Source organism: Coregonus lavaretus (genome assembly GCF_964263955.1).
Source record: "Coregonus lavaretus genome assembly, chromosome: 22".
NCBI classification, from domain to species: domain Eukaryota; kingdom Metazoa; phylum Chordata; class Actinopteri; order Salmoniformes; family Salmonidae; genus Coregonus; species Coregonus lavaretus.
This window is the reverse complement of record NC_140009.1, coordinates 28,253,966-28,272,338: the sequence shown is the minus strand read 5'-3', so window position 1 is coordinate 28,272,338 and position 18,373 is coordinate 28,253,966. Positions and strand designations below refer to the sequence as shown.

The following is an 18,373-nucleotide window of genomic DNA, read 5'->3' as shown; positions in this document are numbered from 1 at the left end:
GGAGTGGACTGACTGACTGACTGACAGGTAGGCAGGCAGGCAGACAATGAGTAACATTACTGACCTGTACATCATCCAGCAGGAACATCTGTAAAGCCAAGCCCATGCCAACAGTAGTAATCTGATATGGCACGCCTCCCATGGCATAGCACAGCTTCCTGGAGTTGATCTATAAAAGTCTTGAAGCAGCTCATCTTTTGGAATTGGGCTTCTCCGTTGGTTACAGTCCACTCTGCCTCCTCTATAAGGTAAAGCTCTATCCTACAACTTCAACATGTTTCTCTTTTTCTGACATGAGAACAACAAGTACTACTAGAATCTGGTAACAATGGACACATGCACACCCTTGTGCGTGCACACGTCTTAATCCTTGACAATCCAACAGAACAACCCTGGCCCTTTGAAAGTGAGAAATTCCTGTCAAAGTACATCAACCCAGTGAACCAACCCATGAAGTACTAAATTGTTATAACACAAAAAGTTGTTTGGGGAAATGGTAGTCCATTGCAAGAGGATGGAGAACCAAATAAATGTTTCACATTGTCATTAATCATGAGCTGCCAAATGTTCAACAGAAACTTCATATGGAATTGGACTCCCATGACCTCTTGTGAAAATGTACTGTAATTTCACCCAGTCAGTCCCACATACCCTTTCCCGCCTCAGCTAAACCCCTCAAAAACACAGAGAACATGAATGATGAAGTCATACACCTCAGATCAGTTTACTTTAACATTGTTAATGGTATTTATTTAGAAACAGATCATCTGAACATACAGTAACAAAGCAATCAAACAGCAGCACAACCAAAAAGAAAGACTTGCAAGCCCCAGTATGAGACAAAAACAAATACTTTGATGTATTTCTCATAAAAAAAAGAACACAATTCTGATAACCAGTCAGATTACAATTAAGTTATCTCTGTAGTCAATATAGGTGAAACAGGTGGTAGTACCAAATATCTTGCAATAAATAACTTGCACAAATGATGTCCAACACTATCAGACATTTTCTTTCACTATTAGTCCACATCAGTCCCTTCCTTTCATTTTCATTGGTTGGTTTATATGGCAGTCAGACTTCTCCAGTTTTTTTTCTCTGTACAGGAATTATGTTTAAAGTGTACCTCCATCTTTTTCTCCCATGCCTCTATTTACATCCGCCTCTCATGGCCCTACATATTGGTGCTCCTGGCACTATCCTTGGATTGGCGGATACCATAAAGCCACTTGATCACTCTGGCGTTCCTCTCAATGACCGAGACACCATAGGGAGCCGGCTCTGCAGTCCCACCGTTCTGTTCTTCCTCTTCACCCTCATGGCCTGCACACTCTGACCCAGGAGCACTGGCACTGCGGAACTGTGCGAGGGACACGATGTCCGAGCCCGGCCCCTTCAGCACCTGCATCTCCGAAGGATCCAAACCACACAGGTTGAAGAAGCGCTCCAGGTCAGTACTGGCCCGGGAGTAGCGGTCACTCATGTCTGATTTGGATCGGGTCAGAGAGGGCCGCTTCCTGGAGCTACCGGAGGACAGGCGGGTGACCGACAGGGAGGGCGCGAGTACAGGGTGGTTGGCTGGGAACTGAACGGTGGTAGACGGGGAGTTGGGGGTTGGGGTGTGGTCTTGTGGTGGCGGGGCTGGGACTGGTTTAGGAGATGCAGGGCCTGGTGCATAGGTAGTTCGGGGGTGGAAGAGACAAAGAGGTGACATAGCGTTGTGGATCTGAGTGTGTGGATGCAGAGCCATGGGCTGCATTGGGAGACGCATCTGCTGCTGTGCTCTGAAGGGCTTCCTCACTGGCATGGTATGGTGGTGTTGGGGTATTACGTCCACTCTACGTATGGTCACTGCAGTAGGACATCCAGAAGGACTTAGTGGGCCAGAGGCATTTATCCTTAATTTGACTGGGGTGGACCATTCAGGGCAGGAGGTCGGGATCCCCTCAGCAGCCCCAGCAGAGAATGGAGAGGGACAGGGAGAGCTGGTAGTGGTGGTGGGGCAGTCAGGGGCCTGACTACTTTCCACTGGGTCCATGGTAGGGGAGGTGGGGGGCGTTTCAGCCTCACCCACCCCGTTGATCAGGTTACTCAGGTGCTCCAGGTCCAGTGGGGCTCTCCCTTGCTGGGTATAGTTAGGGCGAGGCGGTTGGGTCTTACGGGTGGGCCGCAGGGCAGTAGCCGGGGACATCAGAGGCTTGCGCATGACAGGCGGAGGCACTTTTATTGGCTGCTGCTTGGAGGGGGCCACCTGACTCTTGACGTATTTAGCCTTGTCTGCCGCCAGCCTCTCCACTGCGCTCTGCCTGGGCTCAGCTGCTGCCACTGTTCTTGGTTGGAGGAGGAGGCGATTTGGCATGAGGAGGCGGTTGGGGTTGGGCGTTCTAGCAGCCCTCACTGCCACCGGCTGTCTCAGGACAGGCTGGGGGGTCTCCACAGGCATGCTGGAAGTGGAAGTTAACATGGGTGGGTTGTCCTTGACTCCTGTCTTTCTCCTGCTGTTTTTGGCCACCCAAAGTCAAACTTATTTGGATGTCATCAGCCCAGGATCATACTGTCCCCTGAAAGTTGACAGGATTTTGCTCTCGGCTGATATGATTCCGTCTTCTTCCAGTTCCCACGGGATCCCACTTGAACCCTGGTGCCCTAGTCTGGTTGTCCTGCAGAAAAAGGAGAAACACCATCACATATCAACTTACACACCATCAGATAAATGTGTCATCAGAGGAAAGAGACAAAACTTACAGGCAAGCAATCAATATAAATACACAGTTACCTCAAAGACAGAGGGAGCACCTACAGAGATACTACCCCAATGTCACTGATACATCAACTCACACAAAGCACTATAAAGTGCTGTGGTTGAGTCAGGGACATTGTAAGTCAACAGTATAATGGCTCCTCCCCCTGCACTCACAAAACCCCAGGATGCAGCCAATCACAACACAGAATGTTTTACATCTGAATAGAAAAGGGGCAGGTCGGATGCAGGCCATTGGCTGCGGGTCCAAACACTTTTTAACAATTACACCTACCACCCATCGATCTCAAGAACATAACACAATAAACTTCCACACTTCATTTTCATTCATTGCAAGGCCAGTGAAAAGCCTGAGATTGAGAGAGGACTGAAGAAAAGTGTGGGGGGGCTCACCAGCTGTCAACAAACTATTGTTTGGAGGAATACCCAGACAGAGTCTATCACACACTAACAGCTGTTAGAGGGGAACAATGCCACGCCATCTTTAAATAAAGCTCCCAGTTGCTAGGGGGTTGTGCTGGGCTGGGGCTTCCTCTAGACTGCAGACCCCAGGGTAGTCTGGTTTGTATTTCTGAAACCATAACACTTGACCCACCCATCTAGGAGTTGACTGTAGTCAGTCATCATCAATTCGTTTTCTGAATATTTGTTCTGAACACACATTATATAGGTTTTTTCTACACCAGTACATTTTCTGAAGATCGGTGACCACAGCAACATAAACATGAACTTGAGTAGCGAGTGTAGGCCTGTTATTAACTTCTAAAAATGCTCCTATTGTGTGGTGTCATGCATTGTTGGTAGCTAAAGTGCAAAGATATCAATGACAAACCAGTAATCATTGCTTTATGAAAGAGGAAGAGTGTGAGTTTAAAAGACACCACTAATAGTCTATGTGACAAGACACATTCTCAACATGTTTCTCATTCCACCTCGAGCCAGGCCAACCCCCTGCTGTGGTTAGAGTTATACAACTGTCTCACTGCACTCTCACCTGCATGTCCTTATCTCTTCATCTCAATGTTGCTCCTCCTCTAACTCCTATTGTACACACAGTACAATGTATGTCAATGAGTGCAGAGGACGTTCTATTTTATTAGGCTAAGTTCTCCAAGTACAGTAATACTGAACACACAGTTCTGTAAAGTGGTATGTAAAATGAACAAACAGATCCTTCTCCTTCAACCCAGTCTCAAGTCTCAGCTTGTTCCATTTAGGAAGAAAAAACACCTAACACCATGGGTTGAACCAGGATATTAATGAGAAAACACTAATATAAACTTACAAGCCAGGTATATACATGAACCTGAAAGGATCGCTCACAACCACAGTCAAGGCCTTATAGACGGTCTTGTCCTAGTGTTCTTTGATCCTGTTAGTTTGAAGGCGTTGGTTCCTTGGACCCACACACTTACTCAGGCTTTAAATTCCAATGAAAACTCACCTTTAGAGTAGCAGTAGAATCTTACAGGTCCCCAATGGAACTCTAGGCCTCTCTCTACAGCTCATCACACCACAAAGGATAACAACTATAGAATTATTCTGTAGCATGTGAATGTGTTCCACAATGGAAGGGAGCAACAGACCAGCCAAACCTGTCAGACGGCTCATGTGCTCCTCCTCCTTCTCCCTCCCCCACCTGACTACTCTGACCAATCACTCCTACATAAGGAAGTAAACTGGCTTCTTCTGTCACATGACAGTTTCCTTTCCTCTAATGATTTATTCAAAGCATGCTGGTGTTTGTAATATTAAACCTGTTAGACAATAACAGACCCATCTCTGATCAGATGCAAACCTCTGAAGAAGGCCAGTGTGTGGACCATAGACTAAAAAGAGGACCGTTGTTGTAGTTGTCAAAATGAAACATAATATTGAAATGAATGAAACATACACTGTGTACAAAACATGCTCTTTCCATGACATAGACTAACCAGGTGAAAGCTATGATCCCTTATCGATGTCACTTGTTAAATTCACTTCAATCAGTGCCGATGACGGGGAGGAGATATGTTAAATTCTTTTTAACCCTTGAGACAATTCAGACATGGATTGTGTGTGTGCCATGCAGAGAGTGAATGGGCAAGACAAAATATTTAAGTGCCTTTGAACGGGGTATGGCAGTAGGTGCCAGACTCACCGGTTTGAGTGTCAACAACTGCAATGCTGCTGGGTTTTTCACACTCAAGTTTCCTGTGTGTATCAAGAATGGTCCACCACCCAAAGCACAACCCGCCAACTTGACACAACTGTGAGAAGCATTGGAATCAACATCGGCCAGCATCCCTGTGGAACGCTTTCGACACCTTGTAGAGTCCATGCCCTGATGAATTGAGGCTGTTCTGAGGGCAAAAGACAGTGCAACTCAATATTAGGTTCCTAATGTTTGTACACTCAGTGTATATTCAGACATGAAATGAGAAATTGTTTTCAAAGAATTTATTTATCCTAGTACAACACTTGCAGAAACTGTAGTTTCATCACAATCTCTGAAAAGTGAAAGTTTAAGTGTTTTACATTTCAACAAAAAACATTGAAAACAGGAACCAGCACCCAAGTGTATAAAAATAATAACTAGACTTGAAGTAATGTGTTTTTGATCTAAAAATCAATGAATGTACACCATTTCCTTTTTTGAATATCATACGCTCACATAGGGAGGCTTTACGTCAAAGTGAGAACCACGGTACTCCTTGTATATATCTTGTTATTATTCTATTGTGTTACGATTTCCTTTATTGCTAATTTTTCTTACTTTTTAACTCTGCATTATTGGGAAAGGGCTCTTAAGTAAGCATTTCATGGTAAAGTCGACACCTGTTGTATTCAGCGCACGTGACAAATACATTTTGATTTGATAGGTTGTCAAACATACACAGACACATATGAACATACACACCAACATTCACAGTCCGGGTTAGTGTGCACATATAGTCTTTGAATGTCACTGTGTGGGACCGACACTGTTTTGGTACTCACTTCTCTCACAGAATATTTAGCCAACTATTTGTTCGAACAAAAACGACCAATCATTCTCATAAATGTGTAACATTGAATATAACACTCAGAGTATAAAAAATATGTATGCTACAAAAACATAAAGTCAGAATCTTAGTTTATATCGGTCTTGGTGAAATAATATATGACTGAACACTGCCAGCACATTCTTTGCAAAAGAACACAATGTGCATGTTTGGAATCACAGAGACACAGAGCGAGCGAGCGAGAGAGAGACCCATGAAGAAATGTAGAGTAACTACAAAGAAGTGTAGAATCTGAGAAGGAATCCTCAAATCCTTACTGTACATTAATTACATGGTCCTATACAAAGATAAGAATAACTTCCCACAATAATGCTTATGCTCATACTGGAATGAGGGTTCTCTCTCCACAAATTCACTTGAAAATAATGCAAAGTGAATTTCTTCCCGTTTCTGAGAAAAACCTATACATGAGTAAATCCTATAACATGTACTGCGGGAACACAGTGACATTTTCTTACAAAATTTTACAGAACTTCCTAGATGGATGCCATAGTCACTCTACTGTGCAAAAAGTGCCCGAAACGATTTACAAACACAAAACATATAACATTGTTATTTTATATCTGATCACTCTAATACGTCTTACAGTCACTCTCTCTGTTTCCTCATGCCTTCTTATAGTACAGTAGTTTCATCTTTGAATGATTCTGCTGCATAGGAGTATTGTATTCAAAGTATCCCCAACATGTTACAGATGAATATGTATAATTTATTGTGATACTGGACATGGGCTTGATCGTTGGAAAACAGAACTTTCACTGTGAGGGTCAAACTTAGGAGATGGCACAGTTGTTGTCTTTGTCCTTTGCACCAAGGCTATTGGCCCTTCTCTTCCTTCTCAGGCTGTTTCTCAACCCCCTGTCCTTCTCTCCTTCCCTCTCTCCTTCCCTCTCTCTGTCCACGGACTGGGGCCTGTGGGTTAGCTGGGGGGGCAGGGGGATGAGCTGCCCCAGGAAATAACCCTCTTCCTCTGAGTCTGAGGAAGAGGAGCAGGTTGAGCAGGAGTCCTCATGTTTTTTGTACTGGGTTGGCTGGAGGGTAAGTGATGGGGGCTCTGTGGTGCCAGGGGAAGAGAGTGAAACCCTCTCCCTCGCTCCTCTCCATTCTAGAGCATCCAGACGGGGCCTATCCGGCCGAGAGTGACGGAAACGTCTCTCTGTGCCTAGGTGGAGAGTGGAGTCGGAGGCCACACGGCCGCGGTTCCACCCCCGCCGTAAACTACGATGTTGGTATGAACCATCTGTGAGGAGACGCAAAAAATGAGAGACGGTTGGCCATTGTGATGAAAATAAAAAAGAGAAGAAGGAAAATAAAAAAAAGTAGTCTCTGTCTCTTACCCAGTAGGTCCATTTGAGGTGGAATGCCCCTCTGCATATGTAACCTGCGCCCAAAACCTCCATCCTCTTCCTCCCCCTCCGCCTGTTCTTCCTCCCCCTCTCTTCTCTCCTCATTCTCCTCCTCTTCTTCCTCCTCCTCATCCACCGAGTAGCTGCAGCTGATTGGCTCTCGGAAACTGACCCTGGCTGTTCCGCTGCGACTTGATTGGGGGCTAGGGTCAGGGGGGCTTGGCTCTGTTAGGTGCAGACTTGGCCTGTTCATCAAATCACTAGACTTGGTGGGTAGAGGGGGTGGGAGGGGCAGAGGGTCAGCAGGACTGGGATGGTTTAGTGATGCAGGTAAGGAGGAGTTCCTCGGGGGAGGAAACACTGGGAAGAGGGAGAGGGAACAAATAAAATACCTCCATTTAGAAATAAAAAAAGCAAAGGATACAATTACTGTTCAATCACCTCACAATAACAGGAGGTGAGGAAGATTTGGTTACAGATTTACAGAATACTACTCAACTCTTGCTTGTGGCCAATTGTATCTAACAGAGCAACACATTTAACTGTTTCATTCTGAACAGTCCCACTTTAATTTATGATGCATGTTATTGCCTTGTGTAATACCTTGCATAACTTGACTAGTCCTCTCCACCCAGTTCCCACAGTCCTTTGCAGTAGACGTTCCTCTACTAAAACTGGTGAGGGGGTGTCCCGCATAGCCATTGGGCTCTCCTAAATACTCCAGACTACTGCCTGGATGCTTGTCACAATCTCCAGGGTGCAAACTGCTGAGTGATTGGTCAACAGGCCAAGATGGTCCCCAGTTATTGGCTAAGTGACAATGGGGAAGGGGAGAGTAGGACCCTCTGAGGTTAGGATGACCGATGAGTGATGGAAGGATACCATTTGGAACATTAGTAGAGATGTGAACACCTGGGAGACAGATTAAATGAAGATAAAACACACCTTGTTTGAATAGAAAAGGCTATGTAATCTTTGACAATTTCTAAATTCTATTGTTTTGATCATGTGATCAAAGTTAATTTGGATAAAAGAGCCTGCTAAATAAGTAAAATAATCTTTCTTCAATTCCATTCCCTGCAGGCTATCTTATGTTTGTATGTGTATGAGTATTACACAGCTGTTACATGCTGTGGAAATAAAAAGGCTCAGGCATGACCTACATAACATGTAAATGCCATCTACATCTATGTATGTACAGTATGCCCCTACGTCTATTTTCCAGTGCAGCATGAATGCAGACTTCTCCTGGGACAACAGGGATGTTGGCTCCATCTGGTGGTTGCTGTGAGGAGCAGCGCTGCGGCTGCTGGATTTTCTCATCTGTCTCACAGCGTCTGTGCTGCGGATGCCGGCTCTTGAGGGCTGAGTCACACGAGTCTGAGTTATCTGGATCCTCTCCCAGGGAGCAGGGCCTGGAGCAAAAGATGAGGCCCCCACGCGGGAGGAAGGGCCGCCCCAGCAGGGGGAGCCGACAGCGGGCACAGCAGAAACACGACTCGGCAGCATGCCAGTGCTGGCCCTCATAGGTCATTTGCCCCTGGTCTATACCTGGAAGACAAAGAGAGCGGGTCTAAGAAAATTGTCTGTGTGTGAGTGTGTATGGATTTCCCTATGTGTTAGTGTGTATGTATTTCTCTCTGTTTGAGTGTGTATACTTCTCTCTGTGTGAGTGGTTGTATATTTCTCTGTGTAAGTGTGTATATGTTTCCCTTTGTGCAAACATGGACCTGTGTTGTTGCAGTACCTATGTGTTCCCCACAGGTGTCACAGTACTCTGCATAGAGGGACTCATAGCAGGAGCAGCAGTATGGCCGGCTCTCCCTCATGATGTACCGCTGTCCTCCCAACGCTGCTTCACACTCAAAACAACAGAAGTGCTTCATATGCCAGTGTCGACCCTCTGCCTCCGTACACTCATCCGCTAGAATTATCTGCATTTCAGAAAGAGAGGAGGAGAGAGACAGAGGGAGAGAGAGAGAGAGAGATAGAGCGAGAGAGTGGGTGGAAAAAAGGGTAAGAGGCTCAGCAAATCAAATTTCTGGTTTATGTGGAATGAAATCTCTGTTTCTCTGAAAGACTGTCTTTACAGTGTGACAGGGTTATATCCTCTAAGGACTTGTGAAGGTCAATCATGACAGACCTATTAGTCTACTTCAACTAATCTCTTAAGTCACAAATACAGAGGGTCTAAACAAGAGTCAGTGTGTGTGTGTGTGTGTGTGAGGAAGAGAGATTTAAAAGGTGCTTGTGGAACAACAACATATGGCTGGCTCATTGAGGGACTAGATGTTCCTCTAGGGTCTACAGGCATGTAAATCAAATAAAGACACACTCTTCCAGCCCTGAGTACGAGTCTGCCAAAGATACAAATCTCCTCATAAGAGTCAGTATTAGAACTGGAGAGTGGCGATTTGAAATGGAGATTTGTAGACAGGGCAGAGAGTGTATAAGCAGAGAGTGGATACACAGTTTGGAGAGCTTTGTGGACAGCACAGGGCAGCACAGTACAGTGGGGGAAAAAAGTATTTAGTCAGCCACCAATTGTGCAAGTTCTACCACTTAAAAAGATGAGAGAGGCCTGTAATTTTCATCATAGGTACACGTCAACTATGACAGACAAAATGAGAATAAAAAAAATCAAGAAAATCACATTGTAGGATTTTTAATGAATTTATTTGCAAATTATGGTGGAAAATAAGTATTTGGTCAATAACAAAAGTTTCTCAATACTTTGTTGTATACCCTTTGTTGGCAATGACACAGGTCAAACGTTTTCTGTAAGTCTTCACAAGGTTTTCACACACTGTTGCTGGTATTTTGGCCCATTCCTCCATGCAGATCTCCTCTAGAGCAGTGATGTTTTGGGGCTGTCGCTGGGCAACACAGACTTTCAACTCCCTCCAAAGATTTTCTATGGGGTTGAGATCTGGAGACTGGCTAAGCCACTCCAGGACCTTGAAATGCTTCTTACGAAGCCACTCCTTCGTTGCCCGGGCGGTGTGTTTGGGATCACTGTCATGCTGAAAGACCCAGCCACGTTTCATCTTCAATGGCCTTGCTGATGGAAGGTGGTTTTCACTCAAAATCTCACGATACATGGCCCCATTCATTCTTTTCTTTACACGGATCAGTCGTCCTGGTCCCTTTGCAGAAAACAGCCCCAAAGCATGATGTTTCCACCCCCATGCTTCACAGTAGGTATGGTGTTCTTAGGATGCAACTCAGCATTCTTTGTCCTCCAAACACGACGAGTTGAGTTTTTACCAAAAAGTTCTATTTTGGTTTCATCTGACCATATGACATTCTCCCAATCCTCTTCTGGATCATCCAAATGCACTCTAGCAAACTTCAGACGGGCCTGGACATGTACTGGCTTAAGCAGGGGGACACGTCTGGCACTGCAGGATTTGAGTCCCTGGCGGCGTAGTGTGTTACTGATGGTAGGCTTTGTTACTTTGGTCCCAGCTCTCTGCAGGTCATTCACTAGGTCCTCCCGTGTGGTTCTGGGATTTTTGCTCACCGTTCTTGTGATAATTTTGACCCCACGGGGTGAGATCTTGCGTGGAGCCCCAGATCGAGGGAGATTATCAGTGGTCTTGTATGTCTTCCATTTCCTAATAATTGCTCCCACAGTTGATTTCTTCAAACCAAGCTGCTTACCTATTGCAGATTCAGTCTTCCCAGCCTGGTGCAGGTCTACAATTTTGTTTCTGGTGTCCTTTGACAGCTCTTTGGTCATGGCCATAGTGGAGTTTGGAGTGTGACTGTTTGAGGTTGTGGACAGGTGTCTTTTATACTGATAACAAGTTCAAACAGGTGCCATTAATACAGGTAACGAGTGGAGGACAGAGGAGCCTCTTAAAGAAGAAGTTACAGGTCTGTGAGAGCCAGAAATCTTGCTTGTTTGTAGGTGACCAAATACTTATTTTCCACCATAATTTGCAAATAAATTCATTAAAAATCCTACAATGTGATTTTCTGGATTTTTTCTCTCTCAATTTGTCTGTCATAGTTGACGTGTACCTATGATTAAAATTACAGGCCTCTCTCATCTTTTTAAGTGGGAGAACTTGCACAATTGGTGGCTGACTAAATACTTTTCCCCCCCACTGTATATGAGCAGACAGCACACCTAGTATGGAGAGATTTGTTGACAGGACAGGGCCTACAGAGTGTATGAGCAGACAGTGGACTGGATACACAGTAAGCATATATTTGTTGAGCGGACATGACAGGGCAGAGTCAATCACCTCATCACAGGCTTGGCAGCGCGGTTTGATCCTCTCAGCGTGGTGCCTGCCACAGTAGATCTGTCCATCCTGGTAGAAGTAGATGAGGTCCACCAGCAGCTCAGTACAGGAGGCACACTGGAAACATTGAGGGTGCCAGCAGCTCCCGTGACCCGCCCGGCTGGCAAACACAGCTATGTCCCCACCACAGATCTGTCTGCCACACTGAAACACAGAGAGAGAGACAGAGAGACAAAACAACAGGTAAACAAAATGTAAATGAGCATGTGAGAACACAGTGTATACATACCAGACCTCAGTTCAAATACATCCTAGCTAGCACATTTGGTTCCTTGGAAGTTGTGGAAACATACATTTTTGGTTTTCCATTGGTTCTGGGAATGAAGCCACACGTTTCCTGACCGGTAAAACTGAACGTTTTTTAAACGCTCTGAGAACGGAACTAAACATTTTGCCTGTTCTGGGAACGTTTATTTTTAGGTTGCAGGGAGGTTCTGAGAACGTTTTACTGTGGTTCCTTGACAGTTTTCCTGGGAGGTTTTATTAACGCCCAGAGAACTAAAATTATAGGTTATTTGTAGGTTTTTGAAAAACGTAACTTTTACTGAATGTTTCTACACTGCTAGATTATTTTGGGTTCACTTTTTTGAACTCCAAGCACAGATAGGACACATGGAAATTCATTTCCTTAGGCATCAATCATGGAAACACATGTATTTTTTTTTATTGTGACACCATCAGTGAGATTCAAATGTATAATCCTCTGTTCTCTATCCATGACATTAATTCACTGCGCCACCAGGATGGAGAAAGCCTGACATGTTTCTAGTCTATTCAAACATACCCCATTTCAAAGGAAACAAGCACTCATTAAGATCAGGTGTGGCCAAATAGTGGGCGAGACCAACATACCTGAACACACTAAACAAGATAGAGGATAGAGAGCGTTTTGTTGATGCTGAGAACGTAATGTACATGTTTTTAAATAACATTCTTATAACGTTCTCTGAACGTTACAAACATTTTCTTGTGGTTTTTATGGAAAGTTTTCTTAATGTTCTTGGAACAATTTGAGAACATGACTTTAAATAGAACCATAAGGAAACCTGTAGGAAACATTATGCAGAAGTACTGAAATTCCCACAGAAGAATGTTGTTTCTTTAAGTCTCTGAACTACTTGAGACCATTCCCAATGTAAAACCAGTTGAGGAACGTTCCTAGAACATTCCCAAATTGAAATTAAATGTAACCATGTTTGAACTTTTAGGGAACGTTCTGTTAAAGTAATGCTAGCACGCATGGTTGATTCACATCATTGCCCTACTATGTAAATAGAGGACATCCAAGAAGGAAAATTAATAACTTCAGTGGGGTAAGGAAATGTTCAACCTATAATTAACTAACTAGTTAATTTATAAATGAAACATACATTTGATTAGCTAGATGATTTCGAGTTGATAGCAAGCTAAAGTTATTAGCTGGCTGACTTTCTATGGGCTGAACAATGCAAGCTAACAGTTGCAACTTGCTAGCCACACGATCGTAACGTTTAACAGGTTACAGTTGTCTAATATGTCACTCGTTTTAGTGTAGAAGGTTTGTTATAACGTTTGGGAAATTTGTGTGATGATTTATGCGCACTATTCCTGATGTTAGCGGCAAACGATGTCTGAAGTCCAAAGGTTTGTGCTAGCTAGCTACTGTGTGTGTGTTTGTTTGTTTATTACGGAAGGGCTGGCTACAAACGGAAGGGCTGGGGCGGTCCTACGTAAAACAGTACATCGTGATTCATTCAATTCAGAAAGGGGATATCCAACCAGCGTATGGTGCCTGCCGTCTTGAAAGGGCACAACCCCTTCATTATACAGTGGGGGAAAAAAGTATTTAGTCAGCCACCAATTGTGCAAGTTCTCCCACTTAAAAAGATGAGAGGCCTGTAATTTTCATCATAGGTCCACGTCAACTATGACAGACAAAATTAGAAAAAAAATCCAGAAAATCACATTGTAGGATTTTTAATGAATTTATTTGAAAATTATGGTGGAAAATAAGTATTTGGTCAATAACAAAAGTTTCTCAATACTTTGTTATATACCCTTTGTTGGCAATGACACAGGTCAAACGTTTTCTGTAAGTCTTCACAAGGTTCACACACACTGTTGCTGGTATTTTGGCCCATTCCTCCATGCAGATCTCCTCTAGAGCAGTGATGTTTTGGGGCTGTCGCTGGGCAACACGGACTTTCAACTCCCTCCAAAGATTTTCTATGGGGTTGAGATCTGGAGACTGGCTAGGCCACTCCAGGACCTTGAAATGCTTCTTACAAAGCCACTCCTTCGTTGCCCGGGCGGTGTGTTTGGGATCATTGTCATGCTGAAAGACCCAGCCACGTTTCATCTTCAATGCCCTTGCTGATGGAAGGAGGTTTTCACTCAAAATCTCACGATACATGGCCCCATTCATTCTTTCCTTTACACGGATCAGTCGTCCTGGTCCATTTGCAGAAAAACAGCCACAAAGCATGATGTTTCCACCCCCATGCTTCACAGTAGGTATGGTGTTCTTTGGATGCAACTCAGCATTCTTTGTCCTCCAAACACGACGAGTTGAGTTTTTACCAAAAAGTTATATTTTGGTTTCATCTGACCATATGACATTCTCCCAATCCTCTTCTGGATCATCCAAATGCACTCTAGCAAACTTCAGACGGGCCTGGACATGTACTGGCTTAAGCAGGGGGACACGTCTCGCACTGCAGGATTTGAGTCCCTAGCGGCGTAGTGTGTTACTGATGGTAGGCTTTGTTACTTTGGTCCCAGCTCTCTGCAGGTCATTCACAAGGTCCCCCCGTGTGGTTCTGGGATTTTTGCTCACCGTTCTTGTGATAATTTTGACCCCACGGGGTGAGATCTTGCGTGGAGCCCCAGATCGAGGGAGATTATCAGTGGTCTTGTATGTCTTCCATTTCCTAATAATTGCTCCCACAGTTGATTTCTTCAAACCAAGCTGCTTACCTATTGCAGATTCAGTCTTCCCAGCCTGGTGCAGGTCTACAATTTTGTTTCTGGTGTCCTTTGACAGCTCTTTGGTCTTGGCCATAGTGGAGTTTGGAGTGTGACTGTTTGAGGTTGTGGACAGGTGTCTTTTATACTGATAACAAGTTCAAACAGGTGCCATTAATACAGGTAACGAGTGGAGGACAGAGGAGCCTCTTAAAGAAGAAGTTACAGGTCTGTGAGAGCCAGAAATCTTGCTTGTTTGTAGGTGACCAAATACTTATTTTCCACCATAATTTGCAAATAAATTCATTAAAAATCCTACAATGTGATTTTCTGGATTTTTTTTCCTCAATTTGTCTGTCATAGTTGACGTGTACCTATGATGAAAATTACAGGCCTCTCTCATCTTTTTAAGTGGAAGAACTTGCACAATTGGTGGCTGACTAAATACTTTTTTCCCCCACTGTAGTTGCTTTGTGCAGACACATCAAAGCAGCCGTTCCAGACTCAAGTCAAGGACGCAGATGTTGGTGTTAGCAAGACTAACTATCCTGCACCATTCCCAGAATGTTGTGGGAAGGTTGTATGCAAAATAACCATAGGACAACCACACTCTCACCAAGCTATGTGCTTGGCTTGATGTGTATTTCAGTATATGGTATTTAAAATGCTTTTTTTCTGTGTATTTGAGTCTTTTCAAAAGAGCCCAAAATAAGTATTTTTGTGTATTTGAATGGTTATCTGTAAAAACCAAATAGTCTAACAAATTGTATTTGAGAGTATTTTAAAATTTGAGAGTATTTTAAAATACTTATTTCAAATTAAATGCATGGGAGTGTATTTGAGTCAGTGTATTTGAATATTTTCAAATATTTTCCAAGTGTATTTCCAAATACATAAAAATATTAAACTACTTGTCTTTTCAAATAAAATGTATCTGAATACTTACTTCGAATGTATGTGAAAGTAATTGAGATATTTGAACCCAGGTCTAATACATACACCAAAAACTGGAGAATTCCCTAATTCCTCCTGTCTCCATCTCCCTGGTCCCTCACTCTCACAGTCTCCATCCCACCCTAGTCTCCTCCCTGATCTCCCACCCTCCTCCCTTAGCAGTATCTACCTGTTGGCAGATGGCTCCGGTCATGGTGACAGGGAACATTCTGACCATGCCTCTGCCCAGGTTCTCCCTTTTCCTCTGCTGACTGAACATACGCAGCTCCTTCTTCTCCTCCTCATCCAGATGGTTACAGTATTGAGGCTGGAAACACAAAACACATACAGAAGTTATAATGCCAACTCAAGCAGAACAGACTAGTGAGGAACAACACAAAACAACTACATTACAGCCAAGAGGCTAGGGAAACCAACATCTCACCCAGACGTGCAGTATAGTATTAGAGAATAGTTATAATGCTGAGTCAGACAAGCGTCACAGAAAACAATCATATTACAGCCCAGGGGCTTTAGGACAACCAAAACCCCACACAGTTACAGTATTAGCGACTGTTACCTCACTGTCGTGAGCTGGTAGCTGGTGGAGGAGCTGTTTTATGCGGTACCTCTCTCCTGGGCTGTTAGCATAGGGCACTCTGTCCTCCGGGATACAGCTGAAATACTGATACACCTGCATTAAAACAAGCATGATCAGACACACACTTCTTTGGGCGGGGCTGCAAGGCAGTTTTTTTTTTACCCTGTGTGTATGCAAATAAGATTGTGTGTTGAAGTTTAAACATACAGGTAACTGCCAAAATAAAGGAAACACCTGAGTAAATGAGCCATACAAAGTATATTAAAAGCTGGTTCTGACCTGTTCAGGCTTGAGTCCAGGCGGGACCCAGGCGTACTCCTCAGAGGCGCAGCCTGAGTCGTCGTCGGAGATGGAGTGTCTCTGGAAGTCTGATACCAGCTTCACCATCATCCTCTCCAGCTGGCCCGGCACCGCCCGCACTGCATGCTCCTCACGCACACACTTACAGTGCACACAGATCTTCCTGTGGATGGAAAGAGACTGATGGTGGGAGCAATATATGGCAACCAGAATACTTCCTTCCTGTGTAGGAAAGAGCGGACAAAAGGTCCAATACATGGCAACCTAGAGTATTGCACAGATGCAACACCCACCAAAAAGAGGGCCAAGACTGAACAGTTTGCAACCGTGCTACTAACAGATTTTTTACACATCTTATTATCTAATCATAAAAACTTGCCATTGATTGCCAACATATGCCAACCGCTCCAATAGACTCATTCACATGTCCACACATCCATACTGTCTGTAATCAAGTATTCCATGGCATGAACATACTTTGCGTTGGATACATGATGTAATTAGCAAGCCCACAAACATTCTTGAGCATGACTCAATATGACTCCCTGCATTACAGTCACGCATTACTAAGATAACAAGCAGGTGTTCATCCAAGGAGAGGCACGTCACAAACTCACACACAGACCCAGTCAAATACTCACTGCGCAGAAGCTAAAATGAGCATGTAGTCAAACTGCAAACTGACATGCACACCCGCATTCAGTCTAACAGTGACACCGTCGACACACACACACACACACAACTGGATGAGGTAGCTGACCATTGTCTGATTACCTGCTGAAGGAGACTGACCCCAGCCCGTTGAGGGGACATATTTAACACCTTGTCACCTATGGTAAACATACTGCTAAGTCTCATCTCTTCTTGAATCAGACCCTGCATATTAAAGGAAAACTCTGATTTCTGTACTTTCTGTATTTTTTTCATACATTGATATTGGACTTTCATGAAGCAAATTGCCACATCATCATGATGATGCGTTTTCTAATATCTTGAAAACCTGACATGCAAAACATTTATCAACAGTGGACTAATAAAAATATCGTTTTTTTGTGGATTTTTTCTTTAAGATTCCCACCAGTGAGCTAGCAGGAAATGAGGTCACTGACGTAAGCCTGGGCCTGGCCGTCCCACAGTGGTTAATACAGATGTAGGATCTTAATTTGAGCCAGTCTGCTACAGAAGGAAAATTATCCTGCAGCAACAGGAAATGTTTTTCGTAAGGTAAAATCAAGTCTGAAATTTCTAAGTGAAAATTACAAACTTCAGAAGCCTTTTTAAACCTCAAAAGTTTTTAATGACCTGCATTGCAGGAAAGTTCTCCTGCAACAGGTTGATTCAATTAAGATCCTACATCTGTAGCAGGAGGAAGAAAAGATGGAGGTGGAGGGAGCATTACATGTCTGTGGATGCATCAGTGTGTGGGCTGCTGTATATACAGTATCTCTCTGGCTCTTGTGTGATTGTATAACAGGCCCTCAGCTGGTATTTGCGGCTCAAGGCCTGCTCCTCAGGCACAGATGGAGGACAAAGCCGCTTTGCGTAGACATCCCCCCCCCCTTTAACCCAGCCATAACCAAAACGCCAGCACTAAACACACCCACACACACACACACTCTCTCTCTCTCGCGCTCTCTCTCTCTGACCAGAGGCCAATCCTTTCATGTGGATAAACGGCACTCACTTTCAGTCATCCCCGGTTTTAAAGTCTCCCACCCCATCCTTACTACTATTACCTTCCCATTAAAATATGTAGCGCTTTCCTTCAGTCTGCTGCTCTTCAGTCTGCTGATACTATGATATCTATGCCTTTGCTGTACGTTTACTTTTGCTCCTTTAGCGGATTGCTTCCATCACTGGCTGCCATAGCTCCTTAAAAGGCCAGGTTGTAGTGCAGCAGGTCCAGTATAAATCATGGAAAACGTAGCAGGTCACCTCAGGGTAAGCCATTCTGGCAAGACTCACTAGCCACAATCTGGCCCCAGCTGTTTGTCCTCAGAGCCTGTACATGCGTGCATTTAAGAGGCACAGTACGACACCATGTGTGTACGTGTGTGTTTCTTTATTTGTGTGTGTGTGTGTGTATGTGTGTGTGTGTGTGTGTGTGTGTGTGTGTGTGTGTGGTACAGATG

At 44.1% G+C, this 18,373-nt stretch overlaps 2 protein-coding genes across 2 annotated transcripts in view; both read right to left on the bottom strand.

Moving 5' to 3' along the window:
* Window positions 1-719: 719 nt before the first annotated feature.
* Window positions 720-4,374, bottom strand: LOC311149387 (protein FAM110A-like). The gene is made up of 2 exons (XM_084186566.1): window positions 4,206-4,374; window positions 720-2,660 (listed from the first exon to the last, which is right to left on the bottom strand). The coding sequence occupies exon 2, from the start codon at window positions 2,462-2,464 to the stop codon at window positions 1,175-1,177; it is 1,290 nt and encodes a 429-aa protein (XP_084042692.1). The 5' UTR covers window positions 2,465-2,660; window positions 4,206-4,374; the 3' UTR covers window positions 720-1,174.
* An 818-nt stretch (window positions 4,375-5,192) lies between these two features.
* The window catches only part of LOC311149363 (uncharacterized protein), a 40,033-nt gene continuing 26,852 nt past the window's right edge, over window positions 5,193-18,373 (bottom strand). Inside the window, exons 3-11 of the mRNA XM_084186532.1 lie at window positions 16,221-16,404; window positions 15,921-16,034; window positions 15,531-15,668; window positions 11,405-11,608; window positions 8,899-9,085; window positions 8,364-8,702; window positions 7,755-8,063; window positions 7,143-7,511; window positions 5,193-7,045 (exon numbers count right to left, since the gene is read on the bottom strand). Of these exons, the coding sequence (XP_084042658.1) occupies window positions 6,579-7,045; window positions 7,143-7,511; window positions 7,755-8,063; window positions 8,364-8,702; window positions 8,899-9,085; window positions 11,405-11,608; window positions 15,531-15,668; window positions 15,921-16,034; window positions 16,221-16,404 (2,311 nt within the window). The 3' untranslated portion in view covers window positions 5,193-6,578. The remainder of the gene's footprint in view (window positions 7,046-7,142; window positions 7,512-7,754; window positions 8,064-8,363; window positions 8,703-8,898; window positions 9,086-11,404; window positions 11,609-15,530; window positions 15,669-15,920; window positions 16,035-16,220; window positions 16,405-18,373) is intronic.